We start from the raw sequence: 19,724 nt of genomic DNA on the forward strand, positions 1-19,724 counted from the left end.
ATAGTGTTTGAACGAATTATGTTATTTTATTCGTAATTTGTTTACTGTATTAATGAAATAAAAAAAAACTCTAGAATGAATGGATGTGTATACATTCTCTTGTAGGTAAATTCCAAAATAATCACAGAAAGTGAACACATTATACATATAAATAAATAGTGCCTCTGGCTTGTAACGGAATGTTACTATTATTGGTTCATGAGACTGTTGAAAAATTATGTGGCAACAGAGCGTGTGAAATAAATCATACTATTCGTGTATGCTTGGAAACGAAATAATTATGCGTATGAATGAATAAACCGCAGCTGGACTAAAGTTAGTTTTTTAAACGTATTCTGAAGTGGGGCGGAAGTATTCACGATAGGTACGGTAAGAACGCCGTTATGATGCAGGATGTGTGTAATGTCCGTGAGGCCTTTTCTAACTTTGATCATGCTCATGGTGTGCTACACTCCAACATTCGGCCTTATGTGATTTCCAAGGAACATACATATGAGAACGCTCGTGGTTGCCGCAGCAGCTGTGGGTTTAAGGTTTTCCGTCTGCACTCAGCTGCATGTAACCGGAATATTTGAAGCAATGTTTACCTGTCAAATCCACATATAAATAAATGCATATATGTGTTTGTGAGAGATGTACGGTTTTGTGTAGCGCGAGGTCTCTTTCACATTGTTGTCCGGTTTTCCGTCCAAACCCAGCGGCGCTTATTGAAACCGGTCCGGCAGAAACCGGATAATGTGTAATCGCCCTAAGGGTGATAATAAGGATATAATTCTGATACGTGCATTTTCGGCGAGAAAATGTAGCCGATATTGGGCTTACGAATCATGGTTCTGCTTGACATATGTGTTTATTAGTACGGTCGAAAATGACTATCACCCTTATTCTCATTTACGGCCGTATCCGTATATTCATTCGTCGGATACGATACGTCGTCAAAGAAAAAGCTATCCTCATTTACGGCCGTATTTCTGTGTACTAGATTTGTTTGGGTAAACCTCATTATCGACATCCATGACAGATGTTTTTCATTTTAAACATCGGCATCAACGAAACATCGGTTATTCGCGTTGACGGCGGAATGGTGTCGACATCTGGATACGATATTAGTTTGTATGAGGTCAACTATTCTCTATCAGATTAGTCGACCCTAAGGCAGTTTTAAATTGCTAAAATTTGAATGAAATTTTTTTCTTTGCGTTATTTGCCTTCTATAAGTACGCTGTTCTGACCCCAATTTAAACTATTTTCTATCAATTTTCAGATATTCTCACCAAAACTTGCCATTATAATACAAAATTATCTTTAAACACAATTTGTGTATGATATTTTTTTACTACTTGCAAGCAAAAGTGATTTTAGTTTACCTAGAGTACTAATTTGGTTTGGTAAAAATAATTTTCATTCATAATTTTTATTTTAAAAGCACGTTCATTTCTTTTGCAAACCCATATTGTCATGCCTGCTCCCCCATTTCGTAATACGAACCTCAATGCCGTCAACGCGGATGGCACGGCAGTGGAACTTCATACAAATCACTCGTCGAAAAGTGTCTCCTTTTTCACTGCTTGTTTACATCGACGAATATATTTTTTTCCACTATGTTTCGTAGGAGAGTGTATGCATACTGACAGATTTCTACTACGAGGTGTTTAATGAAGGATGAAAGGTGGGAATGTTTATGTTTATATATGATTTATCGTACGATTTAATTGAATGCATAAAAGTTGTCAACAAAACTGGAGTTAAGCACATTTTTAAATTTGAACGAATATTGATAAGAGATTCCCAGCAATTCTTGATGTTTATTGCGTGATTTGGTAACTGTATAAGTTGTTTGAAATGAAGGTTTAGTGTAATTATTTTATTTTGAGGATTATATTCACAAACATACAAGTATGATTAATATATATTGCATGTATATGATGCGCCTAGCCAGCCCATACATGCAATCGTGGAGATCATACAAGTAATGTGTCTTAGATGTATGTATATCGCCTCCAATTTTAGATTTTTAACGTAGGACTACGTCTTACATTAAGGGTGCCAAATCAGAAAACAGGTCACGTTTTTATGAAATAAAGTTAACGTCAATAACTATTTTTGCTACGAACTGATTTAAACGTTTTGTATACCAATCGAATTGGAAATTTTCTAAGATTTTTTTTGTTTGATATGCTATACATTACAATCCCATAGTCTGTATATGGTTCAAATTGATGAAATGGGAAGCATTCCCATTTTTCCATACATTTGTTCTGTCCATTTGTGTGCTTTCCCGAACAGAGCTGTCAATAACGGGTAACTTATGCAGCCGCTAGAACAGAAACAACGAAGGGGGATCGAATAGAAAAAATTTGCGAAGTAAACTCCACCCTTGCATAGTATTAAGCTGTCGCTAGCGTATAAGTATTGCATCTCCTCTGAGGAAAATTCTCAGAATATTTCTGTGCCCGAAACAACAAAGGTCGCTTATTCTGCTCGTTTTGTGTTTAATGTATCCCTTCGAGCTGTGAAGGTTAATGAATATTTCACTTGAAGTGCATCTGGCATTGCAATTAACACAACCATCCGAGGCATGGCAAAGCAGGCGAAAAAAGAGAAGAGTACAAATGATTTTAGGTCGCTTCTAAACATCAGTGTTTGGTTTTTTTGTGTGTAGCTTGTTTTCATTGCGCCAAACAAAGAACTTAGAAACTTTGTTGACGGTATCGACCGAGAGTCGAAAAACGATTTTTCATAAACGGTCATTCTTGTGATGTTTCATTTTTAGCACTGCAACTGTATGCATCTGTTAGACCCGTTTTTGATGCTTGTTGAATGGCGATGCACTTCTTCTTCTTCTTCTTCTTCTTTTGAATTATAGACACTTGAAACTCAGAGAGTTCATTCGTCTTCGATGGCGATGCACGGAAGATGCCACTCGTTAATATTCAGTGCAATGCGTGCATTGATATAAAGAAACGAATTGCGACATATGACCATAGCATATTGTTCTCGCAAGGGCAAAAAATGATCGTTGCTTCTCGAAATGAGTCTACAAAACTACGCAAGCCATTAAACATTTTCAGGGTCCCTAGAACTTTTTACTAAAGAGTTATTTATGAAATTTCGACGTATTCGCAAATAATATTCGAAATGATAAACCATCAAATTTCAAAAGAAAAAAGATTGCGTAGCCCTACGTTCTAAGCGGTCGTATCTCTGATACAACCCTCGAATTTTTTTTTACGATTTAATGTTTGCTGGGCAGGCCCGAAGGCAGTTTTAAATTGTTAAAATATGAATGAAATTTTTTACTTCATGTTATTTGATTACTTGAAACATGTAGTACTGAATTTTATTTAACAATTTCTATATAAATTTGTAATGAAGTATCCGAGTGCAACTCTTTCGTATCATATGTAACTTTAATTGCCCTAGAATCATATTTCAGGTAGCCGTACGAGATAGCTGCGGCTTGATAATCCAAACAACCGGAGTTCAAATCCCATCGGAGCAATTTTATAAGCGTGGCCCCACTCATATCAAATATTTATATATCTGAAAGTCAATTGATTGATTCCTATTTGTACAAACATAATGTTTATAAAGGTTCTATATACATACAAAAATGGTGATTCCCCGGGCCGAACATTTTACTTTAATATTTTCCGCCATTTTTTATGGCAGTGATGAATCGTATATTCGTATGACAACAGACTTATTATGTTATTAGGTATTGCCTAATAACCTTGCATGTACAGTAAATTACCTCTAATTCGACATTTAGTTAATTGGACAGACTTGTAATGGGATACAAATAATAGGACTTTTCCTTCTCTAATTGGATATTTTGTAAACATCGAGTTTGGTACCCGAAGTATGGCCCCAGATTGGAAGTCGCCACAAGACGTCGACATTGTACCACTATCATTGTGAATGTCTAATTACAGGCCAATCACCTCTAATGCGACACTGAGTAGTGCTTCGGTATGTCGAGGATTAGAGGTAACTTACTGTATATGCTATTTAGGCGCATCATATACCACCCAAAATATCAGATATTCGATGCTCTATATACGATAGTTATACGATTGAATGTTTGCTGGGATGGCATACTTGGCAGCTTGGTTTGTCAAGTTCATAATCTCATGTCTACAGTTTTGAGTTAAGTGCAATTGAATGACGAAGTTGAACTAATTTATTTTGTCACTATGTTTATCAGAACTCAAAAGACCGGCAAACAGATAATCTTTCGTTCTTAAAAGTTAAAAATAAAAAAAGCAACTTTAACTTTCACTTTTCTTAAAACCGGAAATATTCTGACTTAAAAATAATTTTTATCGTAATATTCCAAACATACATGTATTTACAAGAATCTATATTAATTATCATAATTATTAAGAACGTTTTCCGCCATTCGTTTTTGGGTTGTCTGTAGTAAATCGTATATACGCATGACAATAGTTGTACTAGATGCATGTAGGATTCGTATATTCATCCATCCAATCATCGTGAATACTGTTGCAAGTGGAAAATAAATGTGTGTTCATTGCTTATGACATTATGCATTATGACATATGCATTATGACATAAATAACAACATAATACAGTAATTTAAATTTAATACGACATGCCGAGGCATCACTCAGTGTCGCTTTGGAGGCGATTTTGGCCTGTAATTGAACATTGGCGATGTGAGTGGTACAGTGTGGACGTCTGGTGGCAACTTTAATGTGGCGCCATAATTTGGTCCCCGAACTCGATGTTTACACAAATGTCCAATTAAACGTGTCACATTACAGGTCTGTTCAATAATCTAAACGTCGCATTAAATGTAACTTACTGTATATAAACAATATTTATTCCCAGCTGTTTTGAGGCATCTCGCACAAATTGACAATATCATTCAGTTGTCAGCGCAAGTCGGTTCGATTTTTAGAGTGTAAAAAAAGTTCACTGTTTACAAAAAGCAATCTCGAATCGGTCCCACTTTTTTGCTTGAAGTTACTATCCCCTGGTTATGGTGAAATTTTGACGATCTTCCAGCTGCTTCGCAGCATTGTTCAAAGCACAAATATAAGCATATTATCCAAAGACATTCGACGCTCATATGGAGAAACATTTGGAGTGAGTATTTTCACATTGGTAAAATCTATTGAAAATAAAGAAAACCCATTGTAGAAGGAAGCAATTTCCAATGTGACATGGAATTCGAAACTAAAAGAGTTGGACAAACACAAACGTCTCGAGCATCGCGACTTGTATGCGACACATGTGGATTATCTATCGAGCAGAAATTTGCCCTAGAAACTCACAGGAAGCGACATGAGAATGTGAATATATGGAGTGAATGTATGGAGTACAATGGAGTACTACACTCGTCCGGAAATGTTTCCCTACGTGAAACAAGTCCACCTGAATGCTTTCCAAGTGAAATGTCCCTATTGCGGGCTTAGCTTCTAGACGAAATAGATGATGATGATGATGATGATGGCCCACCTCATACCCCTACAAAGGTTTGAGCAGGACGATTTATCTTATAGATAATAATTAAGTTTAAAAATATCAAGAGACCAGTACTATAAAAAAAAACGAAGCGAACTGGATCTGTTGCAGGCATAAATATCTATTAATAGAACAGTAAAAATAGGCACAAACTGCGAAAAAACAAACAATGTTCCTATCCATATTGACATTGCCATAGTCATAGTCTCAACTTCAGGCCCAATGTTTTTTCTGAGGCATGTCAAGAAAATTTCCAACCCGGGAAGATCCTTGACTGATTGGGAATTGAACCCAATATCTAAAAGTTTCTACTTAGAACATGAAAGAGATCTGCTACAATCAGAAATAATCGATATAACCATCTGATGAAAGATAGTTTACGACAATTCCGAATGAGCTATCCCAATTCCAGTTTCCACTCCAGACCCTATATAAAAATTTCATTATGTGTCAGTTTTCTGCCAGTGTTCATTATTAACATTTGTCCAGACCCACCAAACGCGCGCGAGGCTCAAACTTTCGTAGACAACGCTAATTTTTTTTTTTTTTTTTTTTTAATAATAATCTACAATTTTAACAAATTTAACAATACAAATTTAACAACAAAAAAAACATCATCATCATCAGTACGAACATGGCAGTTTGAGATACCTGTAAATATTTTTCTAATTTCAATTGATATTAAACATAAATAAATCATTTGACAAAAAATTACGAGAACCTGTTTACAAAACAGATTTTACGTGGGAAATACACATTCTCTTAAACTCTGCCATTGTTGCCGCACGTTTTATTTCTCTGGGCATCGAATTGAAAAAATGTATTCCTTTGTATAACAACGAGTTCTGCGACCTACTGAATATAAAGTTAGGTGTTCTTGCATCATCCGCGTTTCTAGTATTGTATCTATGAACATCACTTCCTCTTTCAATTCGATCACACAAGTATCGAGGCAGCATACCGTTTAAAATTTTGAAGACGAACACCATTGTCAAGTAATAAATTCTTTGCTTCACAGATAGCCACTGTAGCGCGTCCAACATCAAATTAGAGGAAGTGTATCTACTACATCTTAAAATCAAACGCATAATCTTATTTTGTAAACGCTGCAATCTCGTTAATTGTGTATTGTTTGCAAGGAATAGGATCGACGAGCAAAAGTCTATGTGCGGTGAGATCAATGATTTATACAATTTAATTTTACTGTTCACCGTCAGTTCTTTTTTCAAACGACACAAAACGCCGTATTTCTTGGCAATCTTCTTGATGACATTATTAATGTGAGACTTGAAGGTTAAATTGTCATCAATGATAACTCCTAGGTATTTGATTTCATTCACGCGTTCTAATGTCTCACCATCTATTTCAAAATTTACGTCAATACTGGAGTTCACTGAAGAAATCAGCATGTATTTTGTTTTGCCAACATTTAATTTCAATTGTTTAAATTTAAGCCACTGAGCCAGAGAATGCAAATCTTCGTTTATGTGATCCTCGGTTTCTTTTATATCCTTAGCTGCGATGAACAGGACAGTATCATCCGCGAACAAATTAATATCACAATATCGTAAAACCCGTCGCAGATCATTTATATATAAAATAAACAAAATGGGCCCTAAGACACTTCCCTGCGGCACCCCGAGTGAGTTGCCGATGGGATCGGAAATAGAATCATTAAAACGAGTCTTTTGAGTTCTGTCGCACAAATAGCTTTCGAACCATTTGTACGACATTCCTACAATTCCATTGCGCTCCAATGTTTGTAACAATAAGGGCCTAGAAATTGTTTCAAAAGCGCGTTTAAGATCCAGAAATACCGCAAATATAGTCTCTTTCGCTTCGATATTCTCTTTCCATTTTGCTAACACCAGATTCAGAGCGGTTTCACAAGAGTGTCTCTCTCGATATCCCGACTGTTCCGGTATTAGCAAATTGTTGTTATCTACATAATGCATCAGCTGGACTTTCACAACAAGTTCTAGTATTTTTTCTAATGTGTGCAACATGTTAATAGGGCGGTACTCTTCGGCTTTATCCGTCCCATTAACTTTGGGGATCGGAATCACAAGGGATCCCTTCCAAACCGTTGGCACGTGCCCAGTTAGTAAAGATTCATTAATTAGGTCCAGTAGATCGTGTCCAATGACATGAAAGCAATCTTGTATCACTTTTGCGTTGACATTATCGATACCAGCCGATTTTTGCAATGAAAAACAAATATCTCTTAACTCAGCAAAAGTGATGGGTGAAAAACAATCTAGTCTACAATTGATATTAATCGGCTGTATTATTTCGTCAGGTTCGCTGACCAAGTCAATACTTTGGTTGATCAGCAGAACACTATTGACGAAATAACTGTTGAATTTATCGGCAATAGTTTGGTCTGACTGTTCTTCTGACCCTTCGAAAACTATGGATCGCGGTGTACTATTTTTAGAATTTAATAACTTTTTTAATAATTTCCATAGTTCTTTGCTATTATTTTGATGTTCATCGATTTTCCTCTGTATATATTCACTTCTAGTCCTTTTCAAGACCTGTGAATATATATTCCGCGCGAAGGTGTACCTATTCCAATCATTTTCTAAATTAGTCTTTATAAACTTTTTGTACTTTTTATCTCTTTTGCGTTTGAGACGCAGCAGATCAAAAGAGTACCAGCTGTTCGAATTGTTTAATTCAATATATTTTTCAACCACTAATTTATTGGTACACTCTCTCAGAATATCGGTCAGAACAGCTGCTTTATCATTCAGGTGTCCCGTCATTGCTTCAAAATCCAGGCTTGTCGAAACAAGCTGAGACATGGCTTCTTTGGAATATCTATTCCAGTTTTTAATTTTTATTCTATTTCCGTCACGGTCATACTGTCCATTCTCAATGTAAACAAAAATTGTCTCATGATCAGTTATTTTTAATTTGGCCTGTGTAGAAGAATGGACAGTGGCAAAATTAGAATACACGTGATCTATTAGAGTTCTACTATATTTAGATATTCTAGTGGCTTCGTTAACAGATTGTTTTAAGGTAAAGTAATGTGATAATTGTTTCAATTGATTCGAACTTCGGGCATTAAGCCAGTCAATGTTAAAATCACCAGCAATTATATTTAACTTACTGCAATCAACAATGCTTTCCCACCAGTTTTCCAAAATATCTAGAAAACGCTGGTCACTAGAACTGGGGGAATGATATATAATTCCATAATTTCCCATCTGCATGCCTCTTTCAACTGAAATAGCCAAGAACCAGTTATTTTCAACAGCTTCGTTTGAAAGAGTGTTGAATTTGACTGATTCTATTGCATAAATTGCAACACCTCCAGTGTGTTTGGAGTGCGACAAGCAAAAAGCAACTTTATAGCCCGGAATTTTGTACTGATCATATGATTCTCCATCGATTATGTGAGTTTCAGAAAGAAAAACCATCTGAGGACGCATGCTTTCTACAAGATATCGCATTTCTGCGTAATTTGTAGAAAGCCCAGCTATGTTCAGATAAATTATTGCTAACTTATTCACACATTTTTTTTTTTTGGATTGCTATTTGGTTTGAAAAATGACGCTTTTTTTCTTCTCCAGCAGTCTCCGATAGACAGGACACTGGGTGCTATAAGTTGGATGATTTTCATCCAAATTCAACTTCTGTTCATTATTAACTTTGATACAATTTATGCATTTCAATTCAGTTGATGAGCACTCAGATGTTTTATGTTTCTCATTACACCTTGAACATGTTTGTTCTTTCTTGCAATCTGTGCTCTTATGCCCAAATTCTCCACATTTAAAACAGCGCAAAACACTAAAGGCCTCAACCACGCTACATTTATCCCACCCGACACTTACTTTACTAGCAGTCATCAGGTTTCTGTAAGTATCATGGTCAACTTCAATTATCGTGTTGTATTTATTATACTTCAAGCGTGGATTTTCATATTCAACAACGACCTTGACATCCTTGATCGGAATGTTTTCATTTTGACTCTTTAAGTAGTCAATGAAAACATCAGAGGAATATCGATCACTCATCCCAATAATTTTTAATTTTGGTTTTATTGGCTTTGGAATAAAAGTACTAAACCCTTTTCCAAGATTGCTTTCAATTCCACTTTTCACTTGCTCAATATTATCCCCTGCTGCACACTCAACAATAATCGAGCCATCTTTACCGTTCCTGAAATTCTCTATTTTGTGTATTTTAGGATCTAATTTAGTCTTCAACATTTTTCTTGTATCATCATTTTTCTTGTCAGACTCTATTGGCTTTACCACAATGACTGGACGAGCCTTACGAGCCACGACATTAGATATCGAACAATTTGACTTTTAGATTCAAGTATATTTTGTCTGTAACATTTGTTTGCAATTTGAATTGTATCAAAAAACAAATTTCGTATGCGTAATCCGTACAGCTGCTGTTGGACACGGTCATCTTGATCGGGGTGCCATCAGGAATGGGTATTTTACCATTGCTCATTGGGGAACATCCCACCGAGGCGGCACTCATCGAGAGATGATGGTTCCCTTTCAGATGGTTAGTAGACTGTTCCGCCTGATATGTGGATATTTTTCGCTAAGCGATGACTTTCTGCACCGGTCGTTTGTTAGGTGTCGAAGTGGTACTGTTACCGTTATTGTTGGCACCTTCAACAAACGATGGCAAAATGTTTCGAACCTATTATGTCACCACCACTGAGCAGACCTGAAAGTCCATTTGCACCTGCAGATGAGAACAGAGGACACATTAGAATGACCAGCTGTACCTGTTCCTGCTGTTGGTGCACTGAAGCTAGTGGTTGTTGTTTTGAATGGTGGTGGTTTCCCACTGAAGCCTGTTTGAATTGAAATGGGCGACCATTTGGGCGAATAGATACCGCCACTATCGTGCGAGTTTTCCTGGGACCAACGCTTACCGTCGAAACCACCATCGCTTGTGTTATATCCAGAATCTTCGTGAGCACGTCTGTTCCGGGTACCGTCCAATAGACTTCTGGAGTATTTTCTCGACGAGAATGCCGACCTCTGTAGGGTAGCGTCCCATCGAGACCACTCTTCGATTTCTCCTCTTTGGCTGCCGTTGTTTCTAGATACTTGAACACGAGACCTCGAACGCAAAGTTAGGGGTAAAAGTTTTACATGAGAATAATTGAGACAGTTTTGAGTCAATATACGAGATGCTAACGCTTGCTGGTGATGAGCGTCAACAACGGCTTTTCCAAAAAATATTTAGCGATTGCAGTCTCAAAAAATAACAAAACAAAAAGAATGAACATTCGTTTCTGTAATTTACAAACAATCGTCTTATACTAAGAAACATGGTGGGAAAATCTACCACAAATTAATCAATGCAATTTTGCAAAATATAAATCAGACAGTAAGAATTTGTATAAAAATTTCGCTTGCATAAACAATGTGACAATGATGAAACGAAGCACGTTATTATAAAAGATAATAAAATAAAAAAGAAAAACCACAAACATGTAAAAATGTGATCACGAGGAACGGTAATATATAGTAGAAAACAGCATTAAATTTGAATGTTGTAAGAGATAACCATTTCTGCAATGGTAAATGCATTGTAAGAATCCAGTTCTCTCGTAACAAGTAAGAATTGATCTGTAGAATTCGATGTTTTCTAAGAACTTCTAGCGTCCATGAGACCACCACGTTCCTCTTGATACAGTTTTTGCGTGACGGAGGGTAGTTGCTCCTGCAGAGTCGGCTTTGCAGAGAAATATGTACCATTAGGATATTTGTCACCGGCTGGGAACAGTTAATTGAAGGGATTACAATTGTTAGCAGTTCGGCTAAGAACCGAAAGACTTCGCTGCATATTCGGACAAATCGATTGCTGAGCAATTATGTATTTGTTGACTTGATATCGTGCTAGCATATCGATTAATCGATTGAAGGCAGTATTCGTCTCAGAAATGATGATTATTCGGTCCAATGTAATTAGTCTGCAAACTTCGGTTAAAACGTTGATGGTAGTTCTGCGGTGTTTGGTTGCGATCGTCCTCGTTCATTAGTTGAACCGAACGACTGATCATACGCATTACGTCTGCTGAACCATTTGCTAAAGTGCGAACCTGGAGAGCTGATGTTTGTTGCTTTATTCGCCTCAAGCAACGAATCAAGCTTTATGGATTCCTCAAAGGTCATATTGTTCATATTCAGGCTAGCTTGTCTCGGTTGCTGATGAAATTTAAGGTAAGAATCATTAAGCTTTTCACCGGTCATTTGATTTTGTCGGGGTGCTACGAGCTGGCGGTAGTGAGTTAGTATTGGATGAAGCAACACTTTCAATATCATGTTCACGTACGGATGTGTCACTCTAATTCGAGATACTGTTACCCCGTTCACCTTGCGCGTGTTCATAGTGATTCATCATAAAACGATATAGGTTTCTCGGAACTTTTACCGGTATTTTTTGCTTTCTCCAATGAAGATGACGAGGTGTTGATTGAGGCATCTTCGTCGAACCCACCAAGCTCGATTGTGTCCAGGCGAGAGGTAGGTCCTCCCGACACCCATTTTGGCACTTCCTCGTTTGCTGTATCTTGTTGTTGTATCTGTGTTGTTGTTCATCTGCACTTATGAAGTTTTTTCATAATAACATGCTGGTTTCGGTTGGTAAACTCGTAATTGTGACGGAACCTTGGAGCGACGAAAGTTAATTAAGTTGATTAAAGCCAATTAAAATCGTTTTTAGGTCCGGTTTATGTTCATATAGTTTGTCATACCTTCGCTTTTATCAAATCCATAGTCTTTCGAGTTAACTTTGAAACCTTTTGGATTGTAGACTTTTCTCAATTTATCAGGTCCAAATGGCAACATTTGACACAATATGGTCATCTGCTTCTCCCGGATGGCGGTTGCAGAGTAGGGATTTTCTCAATGCGAACAGCTGACTATTCGTATAGCGGATTGTCACATCCCTATCGGTCGACGCTCCTCATCGAAGCAATCTGGATCGTGCAGCCATTGGGAGAGATTGAAACGTCAAGGTGAAAAAATATCATTGTCACGATTTTGCCATTACTATCCATTACCTGAAGAAAATTATATTATTATTGAATTAGAATGCAACGATTATAAGAAATTATGAAGAGGAGAAAAATAGAGACAGAAGGAGAGAATAAGGAAACTAAACGTAAGTGAATTAGAAATGAAGTTGTTTCAGGGAATAATATGAATTGTTGTCTGCAGGAAATTTTTAATTTTGTGAATACAATATTAATTATACGGAACCCGCCTTATTCTTTCGTCTAACGAGTAACATTAAAAATTTCGTTTAAATCTGACGGAAGATGCTTGGTAGAACACCAATCAAGACTAGAAGCAAGGCCGCTCTCTGCGAAAGCCGTCGTCATGGTAACAAAGGCGATGAAAGTAATGTTCGTCACTGCAAAGCTTGTATGGATGAGGACGATACTGATATGGTCCAGTGTGATGATTGTGATGACTGGTACCACTTCAAGTGCGTAGGAGTCAACCAAGAGATCGCACACCATGATTGGTGCTGCAGCCACTGTCAAACAAATAAGGAAGCAAAGAACAATACCTCCACGAATGTTTCTGCTCCACATTTGGTAACTGAACCGCTACCCGTATTAAATTCGAACATGCCGTTAGAGCTGTCAAAGCACCATTCCCGAAACAAGAAGCAAGGTTTCAGGGAAAACGCATGCCAGCACTCGGAAACATCGAAGAAGTCAACAGTCGAAACACAGTTGCAGTTGGAACTACAAATGCTTGATGAAGAGAGGAAGTTACAAGAATGTGAAGAAGCGAAAAAGCGGGAATATCTTCATAAACGGTACGAATTGGTGAAGGAGATTGCCAGTGAGACGTCGTCAGTGATAGAATCTGAGTAAGAAGAGATGGGTGAAAAAGTTAGTAGGTGGTTAGAAGATGAAATTGATATCAATCGTGTTCCTGTTCATCAAGTAACGCAACCTCGCCAACCAAAGGTAGAATCAATCTTTCCGCCGCCTATCATGCAACAAGGACAAGGTCAACCGAAGTTCATTCTGCGAAACCCACGCAACGTGCAACCGAATTCTCAACAAAACCAACAAGAATCGTGCCTACAACGAATCACAACGCCCGCATTTCGACAACAAGGTCTATTCACTCAGCAAATCGAACCAAAATTTGTTCCGGAAATAAGACGAATGAAAATACAAGATGATGAATCATTTATTGATAATCAACAGTTAGCAGAGTCCAATTTTCCGCACCAAATCACTTCAAGACAATCCCTCCCAGGAGATAACGCAAGTAACTTAACGCGTAATCAGATCGCCGCTCGTCAGGCTGTATCGCGCGAGCTTCCGATATTCAGTGGAACACCAGAAGAATGGCCATTGTTTTCTTCCACATTCACTACCACAACCAGTATGTGTGGATATACACAAGAAGAAAATCTAGTGCGTTTGCAGAGGTGTCTAAAAGGGAAGGCGTACGACGCAGTGAAATGCATGTTAATGCATCCCTCAAACGTTCCGGTTGTAATCTCAACTCTCAAGATGCTGTATGGAAACCCAGAAGCCATCGTACAAAATTTAATGATGAAGATTAGTTTAACACCGGCTCCTAAAGTTGATAGATTGGAAACTATTATCGAGTTCGCTCTTGCCGTACAAAATCTATGTGCAACGATCGAAGCTTGCCATCTGGACGAGTATACATACAATATTGCACTCCTTAGGGACCTTGTAGAAAAGCTTCCACCATCTATAAAGCTGGATTGGGCTAGGCATCGACGAAATTTTTCAAGTGTAAATTTATCCATTTTTTCCGCATGGTTGTATGAGCTCGCTGAAACTGTCTGTCCGTTTGCACAAATGTCTACTGAATCTAAAACAAACCGAATTGGGAAAAAGAATCTGTCGTTCCTGAATACTCACGTTGAAGATGAGGAGGATGAAAGCGTTACAGTTGTTCCTCAGTCTCCGCTACCAGTGAAACAGAATTCTGTGGATAGAGTGTGCCTCGTTTGTAAGTTTAGCTGCCCCAGTATCGATAAATGCCAACGATTCGTGGGGCTAGAATACAATTCCCGGTGGGCCATGGTGAAAGATATAGGTTTGTGCAGGAAATGCCTCAAAAAACACAAAGGAATGTGCAAACTTCAAAAGGAATGTGGAATGAATGGATGTACATTTAAGCATCACCACCTTCTTCACAACTACCTACGTGCTGATCCCAGAACGTCCGAAAAAGATGCAGATTCCGTCGTAACGAACTCACTTGAGCGTGAATGCAACATACATCAAAATATCACCAACAAAGGGATGTTTCGAGTCGTGCCAGTTATCGTCTACGGTTCGGAAAAACATTTTAAAACCTTCGCCTTTCTCGACGATGGCTCTTCGCTCACATTGATTGATGCTGCTCTAGCGACAGAGTTGAACCTTAATGGGAAACGGGAACCGTTATGCCTAAAATGGACAGGAAATAAATGTCGCGTGGAGAATGAATCGATGATGTTAGACATCCAGATATCCGGAACAGGAACAAACCATAAGCAATATCGCCTTCAAGGAGTGCATACAGTGTCAAGCTTAGATTTATTTCATCAAACTGTTGACGCGGAAAAGCTCGCAGCTCAATACAAACATTTGCGTGGAATACCAATGGAGTCCTACGAGAATGTGCAACCCCGTCTCTTAATAGGAATAGATAACGCTAATCTCAGCTATGCTCTAAAGGGGCGAGAGGGAGAAATGTATGAACCAGTGGCCACGAAAACCCGACTTGGATGGGTCGTTCACGGAGGTTCAGAAAAACACGACACGTTTGTCGGGCACCATACCGTTCACACATGTCCGTGCCTTCTAGGAAACGTTGACACGTTAGAACATTCAGTGCAGGAATATTTATCGTTAGAAGGGATTGGTATCACAAAACCTGCGGTAGCTCTAACATCGAAAGAAGATCAGAGAGCGCTTCAAATCTTGAAAAGAATTGTCCAGACGGACAATGGACATTATGAAACACATCTACTGTGGAAATACGACAAATTCCGTCTGCCAAACAGCAAACCAGTTGCTTTACGACGATTCTACTGTTTAGAAGCTAGGATGAAAAGAGAACCAGCGTTAGCCGCAGTTCTAAGAGCTCAAATTGACGATTATCGAAGAAAAGGCTACATACGAAAGCTTACGAAAGATGAAGAATTGAAGATAGAAACGCAACCAGTGTGGTACATCCCAATATTTCCCGTATTCAACCCCAACAAACCGAATAAGGTGAGAATCGTGTGGGATTGCGCTGCCGAAACCAGAGGCATATCATTGAACTCAATGCTTTTAAAGGGCCCTGACCAGGTGATTCCTCTCGATGTCGTTTTGTACAAATTCCGAGAAAATAAAGTGGGACTCAGCGGCGACATAAGAGAAATGTTTTTACAAGTATTAATTGCAAAAGCAGATCAGAGTTTCCAACTATTCCTGTGGAAGGATCCGGAAGACGAGCAACCGAGCACGAATGTGGCACAAGTGATGACATTTGGAGCTAGCTGTTCGCCAATCTGTGCCCAATATGTCAAAAACCTTAATGCGGAGAAATACGCTGTACTTTTTCTCAGGGCTGTTGAGGCAATTACCAAGCGGCACTACGTGGACGACATGTTGGTGAGTGTTGAAACCGAGGAAGAAGCCATTCAACTAGCGTGTGAGGTTCGCCATATTCATGCACAGGGAGGTTTCGATATAAGAAACTGGATTTCTAATTCTTCTACAGTTCTCCATGCACTTGAGGAAAAGAAAACCGACGAGAAAAGTCTTCATATCGGAGCAGAGATGGCCACTGAAAAAGTGCTCGGAATGTGGTGGTGCACTGCCACAGATAACATATAAATTGTCGAGGAAACACGATGCTGATCTACTAGCAGGAGAACGTAAACCAACAAAACGGGAAGTCCTACGTATGTTAATGTCCATATTTGACCCGTTGGGCTTAATATCGAATGTCCTTATCATCCTCAAAATATTGTTTCAAGAAGTGTGGAGATCTGCAATAGGCTGGGATGACGAAATCCCAAATAGCATACACGACAAGTGGGACCAATGGCTGCAGGTCCTTGCTAAAGTAAAAGAAGTTAGTATACCTCGATGTTACCGTTACATGACGACGATAAGTTCACCAATCATAGTCCAGCTTCACACGTTTGTTGACGCAAGTGAATTAGGCTACGCAGCGGTTGTGTATTTGCGTTTTGAGCAGGGTAACACTGTGGAGTGTATGATAGTTGGAGCGAAGTCAAGAGTAGCGCCATTAAAATTCGTTTCCATCCCACGTCTTGAGCTGCAAAGCGCTATGATAGGTGCGAGACTGGCGAATACCATCTCTAAGGCTTTAACATTTAATATCACGGAGAAGTTTTATTGGACCGATGCCCGCGATGTCCTATGTTGGATACGTTCAGATCATCGTCAGTACTCTGTATATGTAGGCTGGCGAGTAAGCGAAATATTGGAAACAACAGATGCCAGTTGCTGGAAATGGGTTTGCTCCAAAGACAATGTAGCGGATGAAGCCACCAAGTGGAAGCGACAGCTGAATATCAGAAGCGACAGTAGATGGATAAGGGGTCCTAATTTCTTATGGCAAGCAAAGCACGCTTGGCCTACGGAACCATTCAACACTATCTCTACCACGGAAGAACTGCGGGCACACCTACTTTACCACAATGTGGTGCAGGAGCCATTGCTACAAGTGGATAAATTCTCCAGTTGGCATCGGTTGATGCGTATAGTAGCTACGGTTCTGCGATTTGTAGAAAACTTGCGCTATAAAGCCAGAGGCAAAGACAGAAAGATAGGTCCATTAACCAACGATGAACTACGAGGCGCTTCCAATCTTCTATATCGACAAACACAAAGCGAATCTTTTCCTGACGAAACAGCTATTCTGTTCAACACTGACACAACTGAAAAAAGAATACCCAAATCAAGTTCTATCTTCAATTTGAATCCATTCCTCGACAACCAAAACGTTATGCAAATGCACGGAAGGATCCACGCTTGTGAATATGCTAGCACCGATGCCCGAAATCCAGTTATTCTACCAAAGGATCATCACATCACTAAATTAATAGTTAATGACTACCACTGCCGTTACCATCATCGTAATCATGAAACCGTGCTGAACGAGCTGAGACAGGTTTTTCGAATTCAGAAGCTACGGGTGCTGTATCGGAAAGTCAGAGCAAATTGCCAATTGTGCAAAAACCAGCGTGCATCACCACAACCACCTCCTATGGGCGACCTCCCGAGAGGTAGGTTGGCGACATTCACAAGACCTTTCTCCTTCATCGGGATAGATTATTTCGGTCCACTTTCTGTAGCGGTTGGACGCAGAATTGAGAAGCGTTGGGGTGTACTTATAACCTGCCTGACCATTAGAGCAGTGCATTTAGAAATTGCACATTCGATGGACGCGGACTCTTGTATTAAAGCGTTGAGAAATTTCATGGCGAGGCGAGGAGTTCCGATTAAAATATACAGTGATCGGGTACCAATTTTACAGCGGCCAACAAGGAGCTCAAAGCGGCACTTAAGGAAATAGATCATAATAAAATAATCCAGGAGATAGTAAGTCCACAAACCGAATGGGAATTTCTTCCACCAGCATCCCCACACATGGGGGGTTCCTGGGAACGATTGGTGCAGACTGTGAAAATTAACTTACAACAGATGAAACCTGGGCGCAATCCTAGCGATGAAACTCTTCGGAATTTATTAGCGGAGATAGAGAATCTGATCAATTCCCGTCCATTGACCCACGTACCGGTAGATGATCCTGACGCACCAGTCTTAACGCCGAATCATTTCATCTTAGGCTCATCAAGTGGATTAAAACCTGGGACATGTCTAGACGATAGCGCTGTTGTGTTGCGGCGGTCCTGGCGGGCGTCACAGGTGGAAGCAAATATTTTTTGGCGAAGATGGGTTAGGGATTACCTCCCGGAACTCACGAGAAGAACTAAGTGGTTCAACACAGTAAAATCAATAGAAATTAATGATGTTGTTATTGTGATCGACCCGGAATTGCCTCGCAACTGTTGGCCTAAAGGAAGGATAATCAGTGTAAACCAAGGGAAAGACGGACAGGTGAGGTCAGCAACGGTTCAGACAAAAAGTGGAATTTATGAGCGTCCTGCTACGAAGATCGCTGTTTTGGACGTTCGTCGCGAAGAACCAGTAAGCCAGGAGCCTGGCGTACGTGGGGGGAGTGTCACATCCCTATCGGTCGGCGCTCCTCATCGAAGCAATCTGGATCGTGCAGCCATTGGGAGAGATTGAAACGTCAAGGTGAAAAAATATCATTGTCACGATTTTGCCATTACTATCCATTACCTGAAGAAAATTATATTATTATTGAATTAGAATGCAACGATTATAAGAAATTATGAAGAGGAGAAAAATAGAGACAGAAGGAGAGAATAAGGAAACTAAACGTAAGTGAATTAGAAATGAAGTTGTTTCAGGGAATAATATGAATTGTTGTCTGCAGGAAATTTTTAATTTTGTGAATACAATATTAATTATACGGAACCCGCCTTATTCTTTCGTCTAACGAGTAACACGGATAGTGCATACACGGGCTGTATGTCTAATAGTATGATAGCCGGCAATTCGTAATTTAGAATAGGCCAATCTAGTTCCTCTTGCAGAAGATTTTATGCGTTTAACAATTTTGCATCATGTGCTGTGAGCGTCTCCGTTAAAGCATTGTTTTCGGTTACCGTTGGCTGTTTTTTTTTTCGCCCGGGTGTGCTTTTTTCGCGCGTTTTCGAACTGTTCGAGATATCGTAAAACGCAGTGTGAACTCGGAATTAGTGAGAAAAGCAGAATCATCAAAGCCTGGCAAGGCCAGCCGGCTTTCAGTTTTCGCCGATTTCTCGCCATCGCAATCGAAGTCGGACATCGGTGCTCAGTTGCACGCACACAATACCAGCGCGATTCGCTGTTCACTTACAGCAGTGTGAAGGAGAGCATCACTTCCTAGTGGTGTGTGATAGTGCCGAGCGCTCAAGCGCTCCGATTGAGAAGCAAGCAGCGGTTGCCAGTTCATCAGCACTGGGTGCATTGTGGTGAATAGAAATAAATAAGATATAAGATTTTTTTTTTAGACTTATCTCACTTCTTAACTAGGCGAACCTAGCCAGAATTTTCACCTGCCCCCGGGCTTCTGAATGCCAAAGGGGGACTAGGCTCTGCGGAA

The 19,724-nt window shown here is 39.3% G+C and overlaps 1 protein-coding gene across 1 annotated transcript; it reads left to right on the forward strand.

Moving 5' to 3' along the window:
- Nucleotides 1-13,372: 13,372 nt before the first annotated feature.
- LOC129766360 (uncharacterized) lies at nt 13,373-18,802 on the forward strand. Its single transcript, XM_055766882.1, has 4 exons — nt 13,373-16,174; nt 16,239-17,775; nt 17,821-17,946; nt 18,027-18,802. Exons 1-4 carry the CDS (start codon nt 13,373-13,375, stop codon nt 18,800-18,802), a joined length of 5,241 nt encoding a protein of 1,746 aa, XP_055622857.1.
- Nucleotides 18,803-19,724: the final 922 nt, after the last annotated feature.

This window comes from Toxorhynchites rutilus, chromosome 2 (assembly GCF_029784135.1).
Source record: "Toxorhynchites rutilus septentrionalis strain SRP chromosome 2, ASM2978413v1, whole genome shotgun sequence".
NCBI classification, from domain to species: domain Eukaryota; kingdom Metazoa; phylum Arthropoda; class Insecta; order Diptera; family Culicidae; genus Toxorhynchites; species Toxorhynchites rutilus.